This window comes from Diprion similis, chromosome 2 (assembly GCF_021155765.1).
Source record: "Diprion similis isolate iyDipSimi1 chromosome 2, iyDipSimi1.1, whole genome shotgun sequence".
In the NCBI taxonomy this organism is placed as follows: domain Eukaryota; kingdom Metazoa; phylum Arthropoda; class Insecta; order Hymenoptera; family Diprionidae; genus Diprion; species Diprion similis.
In genome coordinates this window covers 14,653,540-14,677,574 of record NC_060106.1, presented here as the reverse complement: position 1 = coordinate 14,677,574, position 24,035 = coordinate 14,653,540, and the positions used below count along the sequence as shown (strand labels likewise).

At 34.8% G+C, this 24,035-nt stretch overlaps 2 protein-coding genes across 3 annotated transcripts; one reads left to right on the top strand and one right to left on the bottom strand.

The window, feature by feature from the left end:
- Nucleotides 1-53: 53 nt before the first annotated feature.
- On the top strand, nucleotides 54-5,004 carry LOC124416073. Its single transcript, XM_046896916.1, has 4 exons — nucleotides 54-2,912; nucleotides 2,989-3,102; nucleotides 3,353-3,506; nucleotides 3,707-5,004. Exons 1-4 carry the CDS (start codon nucleotides 189-191, stop codon nucleotides 4,522-4,524), a joined length of 3,810 nt encoding a protein of 1,269 aa, XP_046752872.1. The 5' UTR covers nucleotides 54-188; the 3' UTR covers nucleotides 4,525-5,004.
- A 5,511-nt stretch (nucleotides 5,005-10,515) lies between these two features.
- On the bottom strand, nucleotides 10,516-23,753 carry LOC124416072 (protein PF14_0175). 2 transcript variants are annotated; one of them, XM_046896913.1, is made up of 16 exons: nucleotides 23,415-23,753; nucleotides 21,991-22,729; nucleotides 21,480-21,660; nucleotides 21,300-21,380; nucleotides 19,423-20,946; nucleotides 18,890-19,141; nucleotides 18,283-18,387; nucleotides 17,695-17,799; nucleotides 16,757-16,901; nucleotides 14,100-16,621; nucleotides 13,458-13,874; nucleotides 13,077-13,301; nucleotides 12,440-12,981; nucleotides 12,027-12,270; nucleotides 11,838-11,940; nucleotides 10,516-11,659 (listed from the first exon to the last, which is right to left on the bottom strand). In XM_046896913.1, the coding sequence occupies exons 3-16, from the start codon at nucleotides 21,582-21,584 to the stop codon at nucleotides 10,959-10,961; spliced, it is 7,071 nt and encodes a 2,356-aa protein (XP_046752869.1). In that variant the 5' UTR covers nucleotides 21,585-21,660; nucleotides 21,991-22,729; nucleotides 23,415-23,753; the 3' UTR covers nucleotides 10,516-10,958. The 2 variants fall into 2 exon arrangements, with proteins under 2 accessions (XP_046752869.1, XP_046752871.1); XM_046896915.1 differs by lacking the exon at nucleotides 17,695-17,799.
- Nucleotides 23,754-24,035: the final 282 nt, after the last annotated feature.

Genomic DNA, 24,035 nt, shown 5'->3' with positions numbered 1-24,035 from the left:
TCTAATGAGTGAAAATATCCGTTTGTAACCGTCGATCATCGATATATGAAAATCGAATCCACGCTCGAAGCTAGTTTGGTTCATGGACATGAATTGAAATAAAATGAGGTTAGGAATCAACGAGGACAATTGATAACACATGGTGCTGAAGATATAGCATGTAAAATTTCGATATATTCTACATAATAATGGCCCGCTATAGTGACGAGAGTTCGGAAAATGAAAGTTTATTTAAGAAAAAAAATAATTCATCTCCGATTAAATCTGTGAAATATCAACGAAATACAAAGAAATCTGAAAATACAGTAGCCAATAACAAGCGTGGTATTGTTGTCAACGAGAAACCGCAAGTAAAATCTGCTATCAAACAATCCCCAATTAGTTTTAGGAGTAAAAAGAAAATAAACGAACTTAGCAGGTTGGGGGATCGAGATTTGAAAGAGGTCGGAGAAAATCTTAGTATTGAAAGTCAGCACTCTTCCAATGATGAGCACCTCAATAAACCGCATACTACCAATCGCATCAAGGTAGAACGCTTTTCATCAGACTCTGAAAGTAGCGATGGAAATCCAATTTTTCGCAGGGCATCTGGGAGATCAAAACTTGCATTTGGCGATAGTAATGATGAAGCAGCAGACGCCAAGAATTATGAACATATTTTGCATGCACATGATTCTGATGATGAGACGTTCGGTAATTCGACGATTACAGCTGCAATTAAAGAAGAATTTATTAGAAAGCCTACCAAACTTTCCGGAGTTCGTATTAAAAAAGAAATAGGATCCGAAAATGAAGAAGAAGCATCGGATCGCACGGAGCCTAGTAAATGTAAGAAAAATGAAAATATTAGTCAGCACACAATGTCTCCAAGTTTTAGAAGTGATAATGAGGAGAATCAGCAACCCCAAGGTAGTAGTAGTGGGTCTGATGGTGAAATACCACCATCACAATTTTGGCTACATCACTATAAGAATGCAGAACTAAATATTGACAAAGCATCTAGCAACATTTCTAAGAAGCTTTCACCAATTAAGAATCTGCACTCCGAGGGTGGAAGCACACCAGCAAAAAAGCCATTGATAAATTCTCCACCACCCCTGAAAAAAGAATCTCACAGAAAATCACCACCTAGAATTATGAAGACAGAAATTATTAGTAAAAAATATAAAAGGATTAATCAAAAGACATTGAAAAATGAAATTGAATCTTCCCATGAAAAAAAAAGCATGAATAATACTAGTACAGCTGAAAAAACAAATTCAGAACTCAAAACTTCGAAAACAAATAGCTGGGATACGTATTACTCTCAGGGGAGTTCAAACAATGAAGATAATTTGGATAGCAGTGGTGATGAACTGAGAAAAAAATTGAAATCACATAGCGTGAATCAAGGTTCTGAAATATCGCAAACTCAGCCAAAACAGATATTGGCTACGGAACGTAAAATATTGGACGGTACTTTCAGCAATAATACAGCACAGATAGAATTAGCTTCTGCCAATAAGAGTAAAAATTATAAAAATTCACAAGATTCATCAAAACAGAAGACTGCTGAAAAGTCTGTGACTGGCTTTGATTCTACCATTGAGACTCAGAGTCCTGAAAAGCCACAAACTGTTTCGGGTGACGGTCCCAGAGATAATAAAATGTCAGCGAACTTGGACCCTTTCAATAAGAGCAAGATGGCCAAGAAATCGCAATGCTCACCGAAGCAGAAGTTATCTGCAAAGCTCGAGCTATCTGACCACAATTCCAGCCATAGTAAAGTACAGAGTAAATTCGACTCTACAGTTGAGATTCAGAGTCCAGAAAAAATACAGAATACGCAAAAACCCAAATGGGCTGCAAAGCATAAACTATTAGATAACGATTCCATAAGTGAGCCAAATGTAAAGGTGCAGAAAAAAACTGCTACGAATCAGGATTTAAGAAAAAAGCTTACTGATGAACCTTCAGCAATGACTTCAGAACTATCCAGTGATGGTAGTTCCAACGAGAAAGTGGATTTACAAAAAACAGCACCATCTAAAAATATTGTATTATCTCTCAAAAGGCCCAATAACGTAAGTGCGTTTGGTTCAAAATTCGATAACAAGCAAATGATTCTTGAATTCAAAAGTAAAAACGAAAACTTAGAAACTGATACCTCTAACAACGAGGCATCAAATGCTTTATCACCTGTCAAAAATCAATCAACTTCCAACAAATTCTCCACTTCAAACCAGGCCTATTCTGATGATGAAGATCCATTTGAAGAGAGCTTTAGCAACAATATGCTTGCACTAACAGACAATGTACTACACAAAAAAAAATCCAGGGGTATCAGGGATAGTTCAAACGAGACAGACTCTTCTGTTGCAAAAACTTGCACAAATGATGAACGTGAAACTGAGCAAGATGATCAAATTTCTAGATTGGTATCTGTACCTTCACCTGAGAAATCTGGATCGTGTGATGGCTTACAAAATAAAGAAGTATCGTCACCCCGTGAAGTCAAAGCGCCTCTTAAGAGAAAACGTTCAGTAGCTAATACTGATATGCCAGTATCAAAGAAACGTGCAAAACTAACATCTTCAGTAACAAAAAAATTGACCCAAACTATATCAGATTCAGATGACACAGATTATTTAACTCAATTAAATACAACACTGAATAAATCAATGGCTCTCATGGAAAACAGAGCAGAAGCTGTAAAATCAAGTAGAGGCAGAAAATCGGTGTCAATAAACACAAACCATGCATCAGCACATAAATCAAATAATACCAAAACGCAAAAGAGTATTCTGAAGAAGCCCGAGTACCTCACCAGTGGCAAAAATGAAGAAAATGTCAGCGATACTCAAAAGCAGAATCTTGAACAAAATGACCAACCCATTGAAACTCAACAAGAAACCATCGAACGACCATCGAACGTGAGTACTTTCTTTACTCGAAATATGGTATACTGTATGTGTTTAATTTACTCATATCTAAAAATTTTGCCTACAGCTACCAGACTTCAAACAACACGAAAGTTTGATCGAAGATTATAGCCAAGTCAGTTTTGCACTCAATGACATATCTGATGACGATGAAATTTTCATTATGGATGTTCCCACAACGGTCAGTGAATTTGTTTACCACCATCACAGATTTTGATTTCGACCTATTAACCATTCTTGAATGAAATAATGCACAACTGCCATCAGAAATATTGGATCACACATAATAGTACATTGAAATATAGCCTGTTTCACTTATGCTCTTTTCAATTCACGATCATTAAAATAAAACTTTAGAAATTGCACAAATTTACAGATTATATGGTTATTCACATTTCTCCTGTGAGTTTTCTCATTTATACTCATTCCAGGTGGACCCGAAAGAGTTGAAAGGCCAAAAAATTAGACTGAGGGGCAAGAACAAATTTCAAATTGCAAATCAAATTTATGAAACATATGAAGAGGATCCTACAAATATATCTTGTGTCTTCAGGATTGACGGAGAGCAGTGCTCCTATAAAGCTGGTGAGTTTTTGATATCATTTAACTTCCTAACTTCATTTAATTGATTACCTTAGCAGAGGAATAGATTATTATTGATGCTCTATATATTATGCTCTACTTATTATATTTTTTATAAACTTTGGTCACACTTGAATGAAATTATTGGAATCTTTTAGTCGTTGATCATGAATAACTTGATAGTTTTTTTTTCATCTGTGCAGTAAACTTGACACCAGTTGGATGTATGAGAGTTCGTCAGAAACTACCAAAGTCTTTACACATCGAAATGGCTTCTGTTGAAAAAATTACTGTGCCATTTCCTGAAAACCTGAAAGTCAGGCACCCCTTATTTGGTGTGGCTTACGAAGACAGAATTAGTACCGGACACAACAAAATATTGAACAATACTGGAACTTTGAAAGCAAAATCAGAAGTAAAGTTGAGGACAAGTAAGAAAACAAACAATGTTTCTGAAGAAAGGCCTTCCAGTAAAATAGAAAAACGCTCTATGAAAACAAAGAATGTTCAAATGTACGAAAATAAGCAAAGTAATTTATCTCAGACTCTTGATGAAAGTAATTCTGAACACAATGTAGAAAGGACAGTACAACGTAATAGTAATTACTCTGTATCTAGTGATTCCGATACCAATGAGAGTTTCTTTCATTTCGTGAAACATAAGGGGATAGGGAAACGTGAGAAGAGTAAAAATTCGCCTAAAAATTTGAATACTTCAAATGTTGACGAAACATCTCTATTCACCAGTTCGACTTGTCTCACAGAAAAACCAATCCTCACTAGTCAGCAACAAAAACTATCAGCAGTTAAAAATTTAGGATTATCACTGAACTCATCTACCACGAAACTTGAAAATTTTGACAAGGTTTCGGAAGACAGTAAATTCTTTAGTTCAACTCCAATTAAAGTAGATACAGATCAGAAGAGGAAAGAAATTTTTTCTACTAAAGTTGGAAAGAAGAAGAACCGTGGCAAAAACATAAAGGAAAAAGACTTACCACAGAAGTTTGTGACTAATTAGATCGTGTCTATTCTTGGAATAAAGAAAAGTTGTCAAACGAAGCTGATAAAAATGTACGTATGAAGATTGATGTTATGAAAAAATAAAGCAACAAAAGCATACAACAATCAAGTGCTTTGGAATTTTTCAATCGTGAAAGTAATAAGATTCTGTACATGGTCAAGCAGAGTAGAAATATTGTATAAATAATAAAGTGCACATATGCTGAGGTTAAATGATTATCCATTGCTCAATCATTATACAAACATTAGCCATTTCAAAATAATATCATTACCTAGTACTAGTAAGGAATTGATATTACATCCGAATCCAGGTACTGAATAAGCTACCCAAATCCTGCCTACCAATGAGTATATAATTCTTGTCTTCGCAACTGAACAAATCATTGTACCTATACGTATGAGTAAAAAAGAAACTCAAGGAAGCTTTTAGTTATCAAGTTACTCGTTGAATGAGTAACCTTGACGTGACATTTTTATACGGCCATAAAAATGTTTCAATGTTCATAAAATGTATGTAAATTAACTTTAATAAATAAACATCTCTATGATATTCTATAAAATTAAGTGTCAAAAATTTGATGCATTTTGTCGTTTTGTTACCTGTTTTTGAACATATCATACAATTAGATTTAAAAAAAAAAAAAAAAAAAAAAAAAAGAAAAAAAAAATACGACAGTTGTTTGACATGATGATGCTCAACATTTACTTTAATGCTAGTATTGATAATGATACAACCTGTTCTGAAATGCGTGGCTCCATTACTCTTCGGACATTCAAGTAATTGTCAGAAATTAAATGCATCAGTTCTCACCTCGCGATTTCTTTGGCAATCAAAATGGGATGAGTGTTCACTCATCTTCATTTCTCTGCTAGTTGAAGAAAATGTATACACTTCTGCTTCTGTGGCATTATATTAGTTATTCTGGGTAAAATGATGCAATCCAAATCTAAGGGAAGAAAATAAAATATTACAATATATAGCTGTCACCCTTTTATGGTTCAAAGTCGTATTTTATTATAAAATTATTTCTCCTTATATTTATTATTCTAATATACAGACGATCTAATTCGTGTATTAACTGTAGTAATTATTCAACTTTTAAATTATATTGGAGCAAGTTGGTGTATTCTTATTCTATATCTTATCTTTTGTAAAAGTACCTAATTTTATTTATTGATCTAATCAAAGAATTAAATTATATCGATACAGTCTAGTACAGCACGCGCGGAAAAAAAACAACTGTCCAAGTCCTCCCACAACACTGGAACATAATTTCCATTTAGCTTTCTTAATTTTATTTGATAACTCCGCTAATAAACTAATAGTTTAATGACGGAGATATACGTTTGTGACCTCTTCGGCCTTTGTTTCATAGCATTGCCTTGATTATTACTTTACATCTTAGAGTACATTATTTACTTTATTTACAATTTACAGTATTAATGAAATCATCAATTATATTATATCTACATTCTGTCACTGGTTGTAATTGCATTAACGCGTACGAAAAAAAAACTTCACTGAGCAATATAAATAGATTTTCAACAATGAAGTACTGCTAACAATGTTTATGATTTGGTTATAGACATTAATGGCTTTGTTACAGGTCATTATCGACAGTCAAAACGTTATAAATTATGCCCTGCAAATAAATCATGGTTTGATAGTACCCATAACATTTCTGAACATGTAACATAATATTTGCATATGAATTATTGAGCTTGGAAAGTGTTTTTCAATTTATTACATATTACTTGATTTCTTCTGATGAACTTATAAGAGTGCGAATTTACAAAAAGTGAAGTCTCAAACTAATGATAATGATGTACAATTTATTTGACTATTGCTTACAGATGTTAATTTCTTGTTTTATTATTTTATGTAAATGTTATGGAAACTCATCATCTAAATATTTCTGTTGTCAACTGTCGAAAGAGTTTAAAAGCGACTCTGGATTGCAAACCAAATAAGAAGATACAATGTTTCTTCTATGACTTACTACCCTGCTGTCAGCAGCATAGTCAGCAGTTTAGTGTCCCCCCGATGCTGCTAGGGCATTGTCAAGCTGCACCTCTTTCTTGATTTATTTTCGATATTCACAGCCAATAACGGAACGTACCCATAGTAACTAAAGAGAAATAATTTTTATTGGATTATCAAAAGAAAAAATGATTTAGAAAAAGGTCAGGGCAACGTTGTCACCACAAACTGAATTCTTGTATACGTATATACATTAGTTTAACTTATCGACTTTATAAAGAGCTTCAAGCTCCTACCCGCCAAGCCAGTGACAGCTTACAAAATATCCCTCACAACCAAATTGTAAATGGGCCAACCCGCGCACACATTTATTGGGAGATCTATGCATATAATTCTTAACGATGGGGCAAAGTTCAGATGGTCTGTATTTGTTCAAATCAACACCAAATGAAATATGAATGTTTCACAATGGAGAAAGAAAGATTTAAGGTTCAACTCCGTCGGCACCTGTCAAAGTGATTGTCAGTTTCATGGCTTGCTGAATGATTTTTTACGACTATATTTACTAACAATATATTTTGCAGTATTTTTCATAGATTGCATATGATACATGAATTTTTATAGAGAAAACATGATTATCTGATCTTTGAAAATTCAGATCACAGATAATTAATGCAATGCCATTGATTGTATCTATACATGGACGGTGCAACCAGATACTTAAATAAAATTTAAGCATCCAGTTTTATCATGATCAACTGTATTACACGCTATTCTAAAGCTAACTGAGCACAGTATATCGATACCATGAAGCCAGAGCCAAAAGGTGAGTATCCTTGGAACACGGATCGGAAATTTGTTTCATCACATTCTCAGTACATTTATTAATAAATAAATAATAACTAACATAAGGTTTTTTAACTTTGCAAGACTTAATTATATTAAAGATATAGATGAGTAGGAATAAAAAGATATGTATCAAATTAACAAAAGTGATATATTTTGAACAAACCTACCAGACCCTGGGCTATTAAAAGTTATTTGAATTTGAAGATACAGAAAGTCTTTGCAAATGGGTGCACGCGAATTTGTGGACACTGATAATGCGGATGCAACTATTTTGACCTGTGTTCAATTATTACGAATAAACAGCCTTGCATAAATTCAATCATTGGAAACCCTACGATTTCACTTGTTGCAACGGTTGCACTAGTTTGATATATTTTATATCATAAGCTTGCATTAGGTATATCATAAGATCAAACGTCAAGCAAACGGCATTTCTCAAAGGATGATTTTCAATCCACAGAATTGTCTGATACTAATAAGTTCCTAGAATAGGTGGTAATTTACAGGGGAATATTATAATAAATTAATTTTTCATGTGTGCGCGATAAGCCACGTTCATGTATGTCAATAGGAACATAAAAATTACTAATTATTCATTACATAAAATTAAAATTATGATTTAATAATTGTAATTAATTTTATTATGAATTATGCCGTTCTGAGCCAGAGTTTTAACTTCGCAGTACATCATTCCTTGGGCATATTTCCTAATATTTTACAGTGGTACAAATTATTAGATCTGAATCACTTTCAGAAGTTAAAATAGAATAAATAAATAGTACTCGTAATTCGCGATCTTCAATATTAATTACTTTCATCGATTTTTCATTGTGTTATTTTCAAAAATAATAGAAGATTCAATCGCCTGCTTCGCCACGAGATCGTGTAGTGTAGAACTATTATCACACAGATGTCAAGTTTATATCCATTACACTTTGTTAGGCGCAAACGATAATAACATGTAAAAACTTTGTAAAAATGAAATTCAGGTTCTATGGCTGCAAGGTACCGATTTTAATGTTATATACAATTGGATTATTCTTGGATATTTATTAAATAATGTTATTTTGCATGTTTGCCGGTATAATACGTCAGTCTTGGATTACTTTAGCCAGAAATAGGTAAAATATTCTTTAAAGAAAACTTTTGCAACTGTCAACAGATGGTGGACATGACGCTTTAATAACTAAATGACTGCTTATTATGAAATTTCCATCACATGCTATTGTGCTCAGAATATTCTTTACTAGAATTTCATTCCTCAAACAAGCGAGAAAAAAATAACTCAAGCATAATTTAGAATTGTGATGTAACATTTATTATGCATCTGTGTAAACCAAGTTTTAGTATTTCTGGCACAACCTTAAATGAATTGAACACATTATTCAATCAATCATGATACAATACTTGATACATTTCCTAAGACATGTATTAAACATTCTTCGTTTTTAATGCGTAAGAATAAACAAGTGTTCTGTATCATGCCCTCCATCTGGTAATATGTATATTTTATATGCATTTGTATGCTCAATAATACATACATATGTGAATGCTTACACGGGAGATTTCCCATCAGTTCAGCCACTTTGTCTAAGACTCGCCAGGTATCACTCATAATTGGCCATATTTTGGTACTATTTGAAAGTAGACTCTGTACATATTCTTCACAATCAATTTCTAAATTACTATTTTCGACAGATTATTTTTATAATTCATATAGCTTAGATCGGGCAAGACTGGCAGAAAAATTGTTATTATCAAAAAATGTTGTTTTTCTTTGAATTTTATTAATAAGGCATTAGCTCTTATTTGTGTATTTTCAATTAATTTTGTATAATCGACAGAGATATGTGAAGAAAATACAGAATACGGGGTATGGTGGGCATCGACTATATAAGGGAGTTAAATATTCTTTCATAACAGTCTCAGCATCAAATTTCATTAGTCTAACCATTCCTGTCACACCGTGTACACGTAAAACTTTCCAGAACTGTTTTAGTAATAAAAATATATCGACACAATGGTTGGTCTAATGCGATTTCGTGCTGAGACGTTGGAAGAAAATTTTTGTAACTACATCAAATGGCCAATGCCCACTATGCCAATTTTTCTATAGGCTTTTTAGATATCCTGATAATCTATATAAAATTAAGAGTGACATTGAAGATGTCCGTTTGTGTGAAAAAATTTTATTTGAATTTTTCTTCTACACAAAACGGACTAAGCCAATCCAAATTGTATGAATTACAAAAAAAAGAATCACCTCTCGAAAAAAGTGATTTAGGGATCATAAAAAAATTTACAGAGACTATATTCAAGTAGTACTAAAATGTGATCAATTATGAGTGATATCCGAGAGGGTTCGCAAAAACTGTTTGAACTGACGGAGAACGCCTCATATACAAATTTTTCACCTAAGTACTACCTTTGTTTGACACTTATTATTTGTTTGCAAGACCATAAAAATTGTAAAACGTTATGATTTCTCAATAAAAAAGTTTGATTCTGTGTTCCAATTTAGGGTGTTTGTATTTTTTTCTGTTCAAAGAAATTCATATATCATACCTTTAAATTAACCAACCTTTTTACAATATGTTTCATATATGTTTAATAATAATAATAATAATGTAGTTAAAAACGTATTTACAATTCACCGATCCTTTAAGTATTTGTAAACTGTGATCGCTAAAACCGGAATATATCAATTTAAATAGTTTCTTTGTACAAAATTACACTACGAACCAACAGATATCCATCTGAGCAGACCTAACTACCTAGCCACATTTACAATTATGAATTACATTGTAAGTTCACTTATTTATTTCTATTCTATTGGAAAGTATGTAATTAGTTTTATAATTATTGCCATTGCGAAAACAAATGGTTTATAATTTAAGAGCCGTTATGATTGAATGTTATTAAATGCACTCTGTTCAACGTGGTAAATTGGTGAGCTCCAAGAGACAAAAAAACAAAAATAATGTAATTCACACTTACTGTTAGTATCAGCACAGTGACAAGTAAATAAATAATATACTTTTGTTTAGTTTGAATTTACTTGACGATCTAAACCGAAACAAAGATTAATGAAAAAAAAATTAAATTAGATTAAAAAAAAAAATATAATATAGTAGTAAGGAACAATACTTAAGTATACATAAAATTAGATATTATTGGTTACACCAAAGTCTCAATTGTTTCTAACCCTGTCACCTCAGATTGTACTATATAAGATCATCGACTCTGGATCGACTTTATAGATATAGCTGCCATTTTCTGAACTGATAATATAATATATAATAATTGGGTTCAAATAAATATTATCCTCAAAATTACTACCACGTTGATGATTGCATATGCTTGACTCAACAGCAAGGTCGCTAGAAGAGATCACAATTTTCTAATTGGCATTATACTATCATTATTACGTTTTCAGGATGTTGCGTTTCACGTTATTTTTATACCATTATTAAATGATTACACTATTATTTCTCAGGCATTTGTGCCACCGATTATTAATTTAAATAATGAAACACACAATTTCATCTAGTCTAGAGACCTTGTTGAACAGAACTTACTTAACGAACTTTCTTGTAGGGGGGTCACGAGCCAAGAATGCTCCTCACAGCTTGATCTAATGCAGCATCTTTAGATTCACTGTTCTGGGAGGTTGATGTGGTTGCAGGGAGAGGCGGTGGAGGAAGAGGGTTCGACGGGCCTTGCTTCAGATTCAAAATGCTGTCTATTGCCGATTGAACCTGAGCAGTTATGTCGTCGTTGTCGTTGTCATTATCGTTGGAGAGATGCATCGGTGGTGGACATTGGGCCTGAGATGTTAAAACTAGTCCATCTAAACTGTCTGCATCTTCTAATAGATCTCTTTCTAAATCTGTGGCACCGCTCCAGCGGCGCGCCGTAACAGGGACTGTTTCGCAAGAGTTTTTCAAAATCAGACCCGAACTCACTACACTACCACGATATTCACCATTGGCTCGCGTCCTTTCACTTCTCGATGTCCGTGTCATCGCACTACTATTGTTACCACTGTTTTTACATTTTGAGCTGTCACCAGATGTAGAATATGCACCTAATTCCTTTTGTATTTCCAGCCACTCATCGTAATCTCCACTTGTACAACTTAATGGTTTTATCTGAGGTTTGGTATCTTCATCCATCTCTGTATAGTCGTCCTCTAGTTCCCGCTTGACGGCTACATTAGCAGGCATTGGCGGAGGTTTCACGTCATCCGCTAGGCCAGGCTCGACTTTTGGAACCATAGGTTTCTCCTCCTTTTTAAAGTCTTCTGCAATTTAAATAACAAATGATTATGACATTATAAAAAAAAAAGTAATTTCGTTTTTTAAATAAAAAGCTTTTAACTGAAGACTTAAGCATGAATTTAAAAAAAGTAAATAAGGTTCACACCAAAACTAGCACAAAAGTATGAAAATATAAAAAAAACTTTTGGCAACAACTCGTACCATTGGCTTTAGCCTCCTGTTCTCGGAGTCTACTTAAGATGCTCTGCTCCTCGGCAACAAATGTCCTATCAATCATCATCAATTCTGAGGTTCTCACCTCTCGCTGAAAACAAGAGATTTTAATTACAGAACGTAGCTGTAAAATAATGTGATCAGTCATTGAATTTGTTAGGAAGATTCTAAACTCACCATGCTTTCCATAAGTAACAGGTACGTGTATTTATTCATCATAGAGTTAAATTTGCTTAATAGATGTTTAGCTGTCTCCTCAAATATTTCATCCGCTTTTGCCAGATCTTTTGAACTCAGCACTTGCTCATTGAAACAGTGATATCTAATCAAACGCTTACATGCGTCTGATTTACTACTAAATGGAGTATTCATATCTGGGTTTATTGCACCATTTTGGTCTATTTTCAACTGTTGTTCCAGTCTAATAAGGAAAATGACATAAAATAATTAACCAATTGATAGATGGCTGAAAGTTTTTGAAAGCTTCCCACCAAGAAACAATTTTTTACAGAAAAATTATAGCAATTAGCTTTGTACTTGTAACGCAATGTGATATAAAGATTGGTAAAATTATAAACTATAATACTTACAAATCACTGCGATTAATTTGTCGACAAATCGGACTTGAGGCAGGCCTTTTGACGGCTTGTCGTGGGCTTACCAATGGTGAAGAATTATTTCCTGGAGTACTTAATTGTTTAATCTGGCACTGGGATGAATTTATATTCACTGGGCTTTGATTTTGTTGAGAACATTTTGACGCAATTCTGGGTGAATTAGATGAGACCTGACCAACAGGAGATCCAATTTGAACTTGGATTTGAATTGGCGATGGTATTTCCTGTTTGATCGGACTGAGCGTTTGTATATTAGGTTTCACATCCAACGGATCTGTTTGACATTGCGTTGATTGTTGTGCAATCATTTGTTGAGACTGTGTTTGATTTTGTAAACTATTTTGTGCTGAACTCGGCATGTCATTCAACCCAGAATACGGTGTTGTGCTCGTACTTGATTGACTCGGAATCGGCTGACTTTGATTCTGATAAAATTTATGCTGTTTCGACTCGACTGGACTCATATTTTGATGATGAACAGTCTGGGCAGATTGTGCCTGAATATTTTGCTGTCCCTGTAACATTTCCAAATTGCCCGTATAAGTAAGTAATGTGATTGATTCAATGAATTCAGTTTGAAAATTGAAGTTACACAGCTAATGATACTTACTGTAGGTTGCGCCTGGGTTGGATTGCCGACAAAAGCAGTACTAACACTACTTTGAATATTAAGTGATGTAGAAATTGGAATTTGAGCATTCGCGGTTGTAGCCAAAGAAGGATTGCTAAACGTCTGTGTTTGCGCTGTCGATGTTTGATTTTTACAAATACTCGATGACTGAGAAGTAGGTACCGAGGTTGATACAACATTAACACTCATAGTTGACTCAGCACCCTGAAACAACCCATTTCATTAAAATTTGTATTACATCTATTATAGTAAACAGATTCGACGAAATAAATTTACATGAAAAAGCTGAATTTAATAATACAATGTAGTAGATATGTTCTGTAATAATCACAGTAATTGTAATTTCGTTCTCATACTCACACTACTCACTGGGTGAGAAGTGCTGCTGATAACTTTTCCGCTGGCGAAAATTCTGCTCTGTTCGTGGTAGAGCTTTGTTAAAGCAAGCTGTTCAGCTTGATTATTGGGTTTATGTGCAAGGATTGCCTGTATTTGTGCCTGAATATTTTTCAGCATCTGCTGTTTTTGCACAGGCAACTGTATAGTTTGCACCCTTTGGACCAATTGTCCATTAGGTAAAATCAAATTTTGATTATTTGGCATTGGTGAAACTACAGAACCGTTAGTTGAAGTTGGAGGGAGTTCGGATTTGTTTGAATTTGTACTCTGAGTCACCAAACTCAAGTTGCTTTTATTAGTACTATCACACAGGCTAGTTTTTTGAGTTGATGTTGTCGTCGTCATTGTAGTTCGAGATACCGCAACAGCTTTGGTAACCTATAAAAGTCAAAGTTGTAATGTAAACTGCAACGTTTTTCCGAAATTACATATCTTAAATGAAACCGTTCAAACACTAAATATTGTATAACAATTTTATGTTTTCAAGTCACATTCTCAATTTAATTACGAAAAGCACAAGTTGAATATAATCCAAACAATTTGGGATAAAAACGAGTGCTTAAGATCTGGATTTCATCTAAAAATTAATTGAAATAGAATTACCGTTTGAAAACTGACGTTTTGAGCCGAAGTAACAGCGACCTTAACTTTCTTGGTAAGCTTAGCTTTCTTGGGTGCCGAACTAGTAGTTGTTGAATTATTTCCCAAATTTCTAATTTGCTGTTGATTTAGATTGTCAATAAATTGACTTGGAAAACCTGAATTCTGTATTTGTATTTGTTGCGGCATTTGCGATGGTGCCGCTTGTACGACAATATTCTGGATATTGTTTTGTATGGTCGGTGCACCCCCTGAGCTGTTTACAATTATTTGACTGGTGGGTGTATTTATTTGTACACCTTGCAAATTCTGATTGTTGGAGTTTGGTTCTCCAATGACAATTTTCTGTGTTTGATTCTGATTCTGGGTTTGTTGTGAGACATTTAACTGTCCAGATAGAAATTGCTGCAATAACTGTTGACTTATAACTTGCATTTGGCCATTAGCATTTGCAATTAATAACTGATCGTTTGGGTTCAAATTACTCAGAGCATTCAGAATTTCAGGTGTAATTTTTGGAGCATTATTGAATATACTTGTTGCAGCAGAATTCATCGTATTGGTACTGGATGCTTGAACCTTCTGAAGATCAGTCTGCTGCATATTCCGTTGACAAGGAGAATTCGAAATCAAAATTTTCTGTTGTTGCACATTGTTTGTTCCACTTTGAGAATTAACTGACTGTGAATTTTCTGAACAATTCGTATTCGTATATGCCGTCTTGTGCTGCTTTGAACTGACATTTTGAGAATCAGTAGATACATTTTGTTGTTTATTATTCGTTGTCCCATGTTGCAAATTGTTGGATGCATTTTGATTAACAATATTGGCTGAATTAGGATGCAAATCACTCGCCATATTACGATGCAAACTTTGTTCCAAGTGTTGTTGAGTAGCAGTTGCATTTTGTTGTGAAATATTATTTTGGTGTTGTTGCTGTTGTTGTGTGCTAGCGGTACTGCTTTGGTGAACATTTTTGCTCGTATTTTGCTGTCCACTTGTAGAAATATTGTGTTGCATGTTATTAACAGAATTTAATGGTAAAATATTGTGTTGTAAATTGCTACTCGCATTGGGATTTTGTTGGAAAATGTGCTGTACATTTTGGCTTTGTAACAGTTGACCAGTTTGCGTTGTTTGCTGATTACAATGAGTCTCTTGCTGCATATTAATTTGCTGTATCGATTGCGCATTTTTTGGAAGCAAATTAACCAATTGAGAGTTTACCTGCACCGAGTGAGTACTCTGCATGGGCTTTTGTATACCATGACCAGCTTGCTGGGAATATTTAACAGTTTGTTGTGGACTCAGTTGTACAGAGGAATTGGTGACTCGGTTCTGAATTACATTCTGGGTTTGTAAGTTACGCCCATGTTGTTGATTAGTAGTAACAGGTTGGCCAGTGTTTGAACCTCGTTGATTTGTTTGAACTTGGAATTTTGGGCAAACCATTGAAAATTTTTGGGATGAAACTTCACCCGATAATTGTATATTTGGATTAGAATGCTGATGGCTATGTAGACTAGTATTCGATGTTTGGAGAGTTTTCATAGTATTTGACATGCTATTGATGTTCACATTCGTGGAAAGTTGCATGTTCGAATTTTGCATAGAGTTTGCATGACTTTGCGAGTTCAAACTTGGAGATATTTGGGTATTCTGATTTGCGGGATTACTCAAATTGCTTTGCATATTCAAATTCTGGGAAATCTGTAATTGCTCAGGACTTGTCGACAGGGTGGCATCTTGACAATTTGTTGGACTGGTAACTGCCCCTTGCGGTTGGTTCGACCCTTGATTTGCTGTAGTCAAAGGTGATTTCTCAAATTTCTGCCTACTGTGCGATTGTATCTGTATCATTGGTTGATTGTGTCCAGTATTTTGTGGCGATCCTGTCGCCTGACCAAGAAGTTGAGATATTATTTGAGAATTTTGTCCACCACCTTGAGTCAATGAGCGAATTAAAGCCTGAGCCGTGGCTGAATCAATTTCTGGATGATTCGGTTCTGGCGTGTGATGTAAAATGAATTTGCCGTCTTCGCCGACTGCAAGTCTCAAATGTCCAGAAATGGGATTTTGCACAGGTGTTTGTAACTGTGCTAACAACTGACTATTCCGACTATTCTGGTTACTCTGCGTTTGTGTATTAACATTAATTGTATTACAAATCGATACTTGCGTCAAAGCCGAACCTAAGCTTTGATCAATACTTTGTTCAATTTGCATTTGATTGGATGTCTCTGCCTCAGTAACTAAATCTGTATCAAACATGTCATCATCGTCGCCAATTCCAGAAATTTTCATGATACTTGCCAAATCTAACTTTGGTGGTTCTTCATCTTTTCTTTTCGTCTTTTTCTTTTTCTTAGCTTTTTTTTTAGGCGGAGGTAACAAATTATGATCAACTGTATGAGTATTTGAATTTGAATTATTCGAAGCATTTGCATTTGTCACTTGTGTAAGTTGCGTCTGGGGACTTTGCACCATAGTGTTTTGTATTACTATCGGATTACCTCCACTATTTGCTGGAAATAAAAAGGAGAGAGTAATATTATTTACTGATGTATCGCACACGATATATGTTTTGTGAACTGTTTTTCTGAAAGAACATTTCATTTTCTATAGCTATTGATAACGTTTTTCGCTCATAGCAAACTTACGAGGAGCTGGACTATTTTGATTATGCCTTAAAACAGGGGGTGGCGGTGGCGGAAATCCGTTTGGTACAGCAAAAAATGCTGGGGCCAAGCCCTGTAACTGCATTCCTTGAGCTGTCACCACACGAACCAGTTGTTGTTGAGTCAGCTATAATTTTAAAGCAGAAGAATGTTTGCCAATTTCGGATGAATGTATTAGAAAAACAACACGGTCAGCACTTATCATTGCTGCACTATCATGTCGACCTAGGTTATAGGTTTGGTTTACTTAAAAAAAGGCACACTCATGCATAACACAGTTTAGTTTTATTACCAGCTCAGATTGATAAATAATGAATGAAAAGTTTGCAGATTCCCAGATTAGACCTTGAAAATGGTATTGAGTAAGACGTGAACATGAAAAAACATGTGTTTAACGAAAAAAAAACTTTGTACGGATTATCTATATTGCACGTCATTTCAAGCATAATACACGAACATCACATTTTACCTATTGCAAAAAGTGTGTCTTTGTAGCAAGAATAATCTTAATGTAGACTCAATGTGATCGCTGGGAACTGAAATTGTAAACTATTGATAATTAATGATTGAAAAGATTCAATGAAGTCGGAATTAGAAATGGTCGTCGTCTTCTTACTCTGCTGGATTTTGTACACTGACAGTATTAATACGTAATATTCAATATTAGTAAATTCATCCACTTTTCAAGCATTAGCTCGAACACCGTTTGAGAAAAACAAAGTAAAAAATAACGTGAATGACATGCTGGCAGATAAATAAATTAATCCCATGAATTTTCCAAATGACAAGCTTGATGTAAGCTGATTGTGAGCAATGATGATAGCAACAAAATCCAAGTGAACAGTAAATACATGAATGTATTTTGGTGAGTACGTTCATTCAATTTTGGTGCAATGCTGATGAATGAATGAAACCATCACCTGTGCGGTATGCGTTTGTTGTTGGGCATTCGTAGGTGTCCGTAGGATCAATTGAACACCACCGGGCTGCTGCTGAACGATAACAGGCCCTGAAGACGGTAGAACCTATGCACCAAACCCATTTAAAGTGATCAACACCCACAAGTTTTGGTTGGACGAAGCATGTTCTCAAAACTTTTGAAATAGTAAAAACGGTAGTACAAAATATTAAAAGCAAAGCGCAGAAATGTATGGAATGTAATTTTACTTTAAAACGCATTACACAAACCTATGAATAGATCTGTGATTTCTGCAAAGAAACTGAACATTTGAAATAATAATGTAGAAATCATTGACAAGATTTGAATAAAAATCAAATACTCGGCTTTACAAGTAATGGATCTATTAAATCACATCCAAACAGCCGATATTTCTATAAGGATATTTGACATAAGCGTTATATAGTTTATAATAATAAAATTAGTATTTGGGTGCAGTGATATCCATGGATCTCCAAACCCTGACATGAAGATGAACCAGTAAAATACAAGTCAATAAAGTAAGGAATGAAACTTGACTTCAAGATTAGTATTAAAGTGACATAATAACCTGGTTCAGCAGGAGTGGACCTTGTGCTGTAGGAATCATGGTAGCTGTTGTGGCATTCGTCTGAGGACCAGTAAGAACCAACTGTGGTTGGGATTGTTGAGGAACCTTTTATAAATGAATTGGTATTACTGCATATACTGTAGCTGATCATCCCAAAATTATGAAAAATAATGTAAAGGGATATCGACATCACGAAATATTAACAGGACAGGACATTTGATAGAAATGAATATTCATGTTGCCAAGTATGCCAACCCAGATGAAATATATCGTCAACTGTTTCTGTTACATATATATGATGCCATTAATAATTATTAAAGCGTTGTTAAAACTTCTTCTATGAGTACTAAGTGAGAATTGGAGAGAGAATTTATATACATTTATCTTTTCATAAAAGCAAATGCTATGATAAACAATTTGGTTATGGAGTTCAGATTTGAAAAAGGTACGATTATGTTGATAGATTTTTACCTTCGGGGCTAACGTTACTTTAAATATTTCCAATATATCATTTTAAATTGTCAAATACATCCAATTGATTGTTCATATTAGTTTCGAACCTATTTATGTAGATAATAAACTCAAATTATATATGAGCATCATTTACCTGACTCGTAACAGTGTTGGTAGTTCGCTGTTGTTTTGGCTGTGTAACACTGGCTTGCTGATTTGGAGGCTTAGGCAAAATTTGTGGTGGTTGTTTCGTTGGTTTGGTAGTGGCAATTTGGATTTGTTGATTTCCAATCAAGTGTGTCCTCGTCACTAATTGAGCAGGTGTGGGTTGGTAATTTTGTGGATTACCATGAATAATCTGTAGAACTTGCATACCTTGTTGCAGTATTGGCGTGTTGGATCTTACCTACAAATTAGATAGATTGTCATGAATGCTGGCTAATAGCTGATATTCGAACAACTCAGATAATCTTGATTCGTCAGGTATCAGACATTATTAGCGAGAAACTCCAGGGAAAATAAAAAAAATATATAATTCTTCAAATCATGAGAATCTTGTACCATATGAAGATAAACGGTAAAAAATTGTATGAGAATGTAAACAGAGACTAAATATTTCATTGTTACTTATTGCAGGTGATGGATATTTCTTTCATTAAATATGAATATCTGAAACATATGATTTACCACTGGGGGACCAGGGCTGCCTCCAGGTGCTGGGCTTCTGTTATTCATCGCACTGCCACCTCCTAAGTGATGTGGACTCTTGGAGGGTGGATAAGGACTAGGCGCTGGACTTTGAATGGGTCCGATACTCATTGGGCTCTGCATTGGGCTTTGCAGTTGGGACCCAAAGCTGGCATTTGGAGTTGAAATTGAAACAGGACTTGGACTGTTTCTATTTGATTGCATCGAATTGGATGCCGGGCTTCTCAGAAGAAGTCGGTTTGGACTCGGGCTTGGTGTAGGTGGCGCAATATTTGAAGCAGGACTTTTCATTGGTATTGAAAACGGGCTACCAGGTGAACTTATATTCTGACTTTGAATATTTTGCACATTCTTTACACTGTTTAAATTGTTCATTGCATTCAAAGATGTATTAACACTATTTAGCGTTTGCGAAGAACTGAGAACAGGATTCAAGTTCTGGGAAAATTGCCTCTGAGGGTGAAAAGTAGTTATATGTGATGCATTCGAAGAGGTAATATGACTTATAGTTGAATTAGGATCATTCGAAAGTGGTATATGCTGTAACGTTGAATTAGGAGCTTGGGAAACACCGGAGTGCATAGTTCCAGCATTTGTTAAATGCGTGATGTTTGATGCTTGAGTTATATTTGAGCTGCAAAGCGTAGGTACACTAGATACTTGCGTGAACACACTTGAACTTGGTATGTGTGTAACACCGGAATTGGAAATATGTGAGATTGAAGAAACACTAGAATTTGAAGACAGGTGCGACACGTTTGAACTAGGAATATGCGTAATGTTTGAACTCACAATGTGTGGGGCTAAGCTCTGTATACTTTGAATGGTGGGAAACGAAAAGCTATTCGAGTTGCTTGAACCTATGCTGCTTGGTGTCAAGCCACTATTTAAAGCATTTAGAGTTTGACTGAGTCCTTGGTTTATGCTGGTTGTAGTCAAATTTGTACTTATACTTGGATTTAATGTTCCAAAGTTTGAAACACTAGAATTCACATTGCTTAAATTTGTATTTAGGGTGTTTAGACCGGGATTCACATTCGGATTTAAATTTGTAAGTCCTTGATTAATGCCAGATAATCCAGAGTTTATGGACGTTAGTCCAGAGTTAACGTTTGTTAAATCTTGGCCAAGGCCTGTTAAACCAGAGTTGATATTATTCGTTGTCAAATTCGAACTTAAACTCTGATTAATGGTGTTCAAACTTGAGTTTAGGGTATTTAGATTTGGATTTAGAGTTGTCAGACCTGGGTTTATGCTGGATAAGCCCAAATTTAAGAGTGGATTAGATGTTGTAATTGCATTAGAAGTAAGAGACGTCAGCGAGGTATTTAATAATGATAACGGCAGTCCCATATTAAGGCCCACCCCAAACGTGGGGGTGGCTGGGGGCAGGCCCATACCAGTCCCTGAGTGACCGAGGCCTCCTTGATTTAACTGGTTCAACTGATTTACATAAACTATGTGATTTCCATGAGTTGCTGATCCATTATTCTGCTCTTGCGCCTGCGAAATCAAAGAATCAACTTTTAAATTATGAATAATTACCAAGAAGGCGCATATTCCTCGAAGGACATTTATGTGTCCAAGTGAAAAATAAGTTAAATACTTCTGTGTGAATGGAAAAAAATTATATGATGTAATTCGTTGTACAACACAGTATAATATTGTTTCACTTTGATCAAGACTGAGTATGAAGTTTGCGGACATACACATTCCAAGTTTTGCCTAACTGAATTTGGAAGAAAAGAAAAATATTAAACTTTCATAATGCGATAAGCCCGTGCTGTAAAACTGTTTCTTCAAGTGGGAACAAATTCTTAATAATATCTCATTACAAGATTACGAGAACAACTTACGTTATTCGATGGTTGTTGTAGGGCAAATGTTAGCGACTGACCAGTTGGATTGTGTGCTTGTAACTGCTGCAGCTGTTGTAGCTAAAAGAAGATATGTAAATCGAAGATTAATCAACACTGCCAATCTGTACGTAGTTTTCAAATAAGATTGTATCATTCTTGTCATGTTTCTGACAATACCTGCTGATGCGTTAATACAGCAACGGGATTATTACGACGTGCAGCTTGGGGGGGTGTAGAGGATACAGAGTCCCCGAGGAGAGGGCGTGGCTGAGGCTGCTGCATGCCCACGCAGCCCCTCGCAACTCCAGGCAGCCTTCAGCCACCTTTTCACCTTCGCCTTTGTATCCACGAGTAGAACCTGAAATCATACCAATGTAGAATTATGAAATTCATACATGGGACAATATTATAATGCATCAATTTTGGATATGTGAAAAGTTTTTACCATTTAAAATATTCATGCATATTTAGGGAAACAAGAATGAAATACAGATTATTTTTTTGCAATTCATGCTAGTGTAGTTGAAAAGTGGTTAGTGTCAAGCTATAACTGTTGGCAATGGGAGTTTAATTTACTGCTGGTATCATTTTTTTCTAATCAGTTATTGAAATTTAAAACAATTCATCACAGGAAAGTTGATTTGAAAATTTGCAATCAATCATAGAAAACACAAATATGTCATCTTACCCTGCAAATATGTATCCAACTATGTAATATGAGTTTGCGTATTTGCGCTACGGCGCCACTCAACGCGTCTACGACCCACGTCTCCCGCTCCTGTCATCCATAAAGCCTTGATGCTCACTTCGACTTTAATTGATCAAACCTCAATTGGAATTGTATTATTTTGTTATCCGTTTAGGAACAATAGTGTCAGAGTTCGTCTGGTATATCTTGATTTTATTTTAAAAATCATTTATCACTGCATGCATATCAACACTTTGTTATCAGATTGTTGATCATGTTTAAAAGGATTTTTATTATCCATTTAAAAACAATAATATCACTGTGTCTCGAGCATATCTAGATTTTAGTCTAAAGCACATTTGTAAGATTTCATCCATTTAGATATCCTGTTTTATTTTCTCACTTCACTTGGTAATAGAATTAGTACCGAGACATGAATGAGAACTGGTTTTTGAGGCGACAGTGTTCATATGATACTGAACTGGTTACAAACTCATTGAATTTGGATTTTATCCTAAACCCAAAAGCCAAACATAGTTAGTCGGCATCGTTCGAATGATGAAATGTTTTCTCAAACCTGATTGATCAATTGATTTATGCATGTACTTTGAGGAATAGAGTTTAAGGCAAGTTACATCCACTTAATATTTTTCACGATACACCTGTACGTTTGTGTATATATTATTCAATTATTCTTTCTTCAAACATTGCGTGCTTAGGCCTTGATCTCTCTTCTTTTCTGTAACAAACAATGAAACATTCATCAATTCCATCTGATAATGATACCAAGTCTGCACTGCATACCTACATAACAATAATTACTAGCAATCTAGTTTAATAAGAGGATCAGTGAAACATAAGTTTTTGAAATTCTAGTACGGTTCGATAGTACGACATAGTTATATCGTGACAATGTACCATCATAACCTAAAAACATAACAGAACCTTCAGAGATGAGGCAAGCTAGTATTTATAAAAGTATTTTTTCAGTCAGCAGGAATAAAAATTAATTTTAGAAAACAAATTTTCATTATTCACGAAGATGATTCATGATGAATTATCGGACAAATAGTCATCATATGAAGAAAGCGCATGGATAAATATTGCGGTGTCGTTTAACGCAACTGTTGCAAGCACAGATTTATATCTGTGATGATAGAAATTGTAATAACAGAAATTTGTAGGTTATAACATGGATCATATGTGTGTGGCATGAGGAAAGCACTCATCTGGGCTCACACGTATAAGAGACAGTACCACACAAACAAAAGCCGTGTGACAAGAGTAAACAAAAGAATACAGCAGAGTAAACGGTATTTCACTGAAACAATAGACAAAAACAATTGGAGTCGTAATAAAATTGCTCGTATCAATAGTTAGGAAGTAAAATGTGGGTAGCGTCCCATCAAAAATTGTCAATTTACCTCCGAATGTAGTTGCCCACTCGCTATCCAGTTCCCGCTATACACAGTCTGACGGGTTTGACACATATATCACGTTAAACATACGTTTGACACTTCACAGACAGTCATAGCTTGTTCATGGGCAGTTATTTACAAAAATAAGTAATAAATAAAAGGGGAACTGCGTTTGCGACGAGCCAAAAAGCGTTTTCACTTCATGGGGACAACGGCCATCATGTATTTATCAAGGCTGCCATTAGAACGAGGCCATAAAATCCCAAAAATGCTCTTTAAATCGATTTGTCAAATTAATTTCCAATAATACATACGTCGATAACGTTTTCCAATATAGATTCGAATAGGTGAACATAACATGAGATCATTCATGAACGTTAACGATCAATTAGGCTCCGAAACAATTATAAGTATTATATTTATACAATTTATTGCTTACCAACGTGTCAGGTGAAAATCACCAAAGTTCCGTTACCCGTGGCGGGAAAATCTGCCAGTAAGATATCGAAGAAATAAAACAGGAAACATTGAAACTCGTTCCATTTACTCTCTTTCATTTCTACGCGCAATTGTTCATTAAAACAGAACGATATCAGATACAAGGTCATTACGTGTAAAGTCGTTATA

Excerpts from the sequence above, each read along its gene's own strand:
- LOC124416073 (XM_046896916.1), top strand. The coding sequence starts at position 189 with ATGGCCCGCTATAGTGACGAGAGTTCGGAAAATGAAAGTTTATTTAAG. Across the intron at positions 3,103-3,352 it reads TTATGGATGTTCCCACAACG|GTGGACCCGAAAGAGTTGAA; the intron begins GTCAGTGAATTT and ends TACTCATTCCAG. Across the intron at positions 3,507-3,706 it reads GCAGTGCTCCTATAAAGCTG|TAAACTTGACACCAGTTGGA; the intron begins GTGAGTTTTTGA and ends TCATCTGTGCAG.
- LOC124416072 (XM_046896913.1), bottom strand. The coding sequence starts at position 21,584 with ATGCAGCAGCCTCAGCCACGCCCTCTCCTCGGGGACTCTGTATCCTCT. Across the intron at positions 21,381-21,479 it reads CTGTATTAACGCATCAGCAG|CTACAACAGCTGCAGCAGTT; the intron begins GTATTGTCAGAA and ends ATCTTCTTTTAG. Across the intron at positions 12,271-12,439 it reads CAAATTAATCGCAGTGATTT|ACTGGAACAACAGTTGAAAA; the intron begins GTAAGTATTATA and ends TTTCCTTATTAG.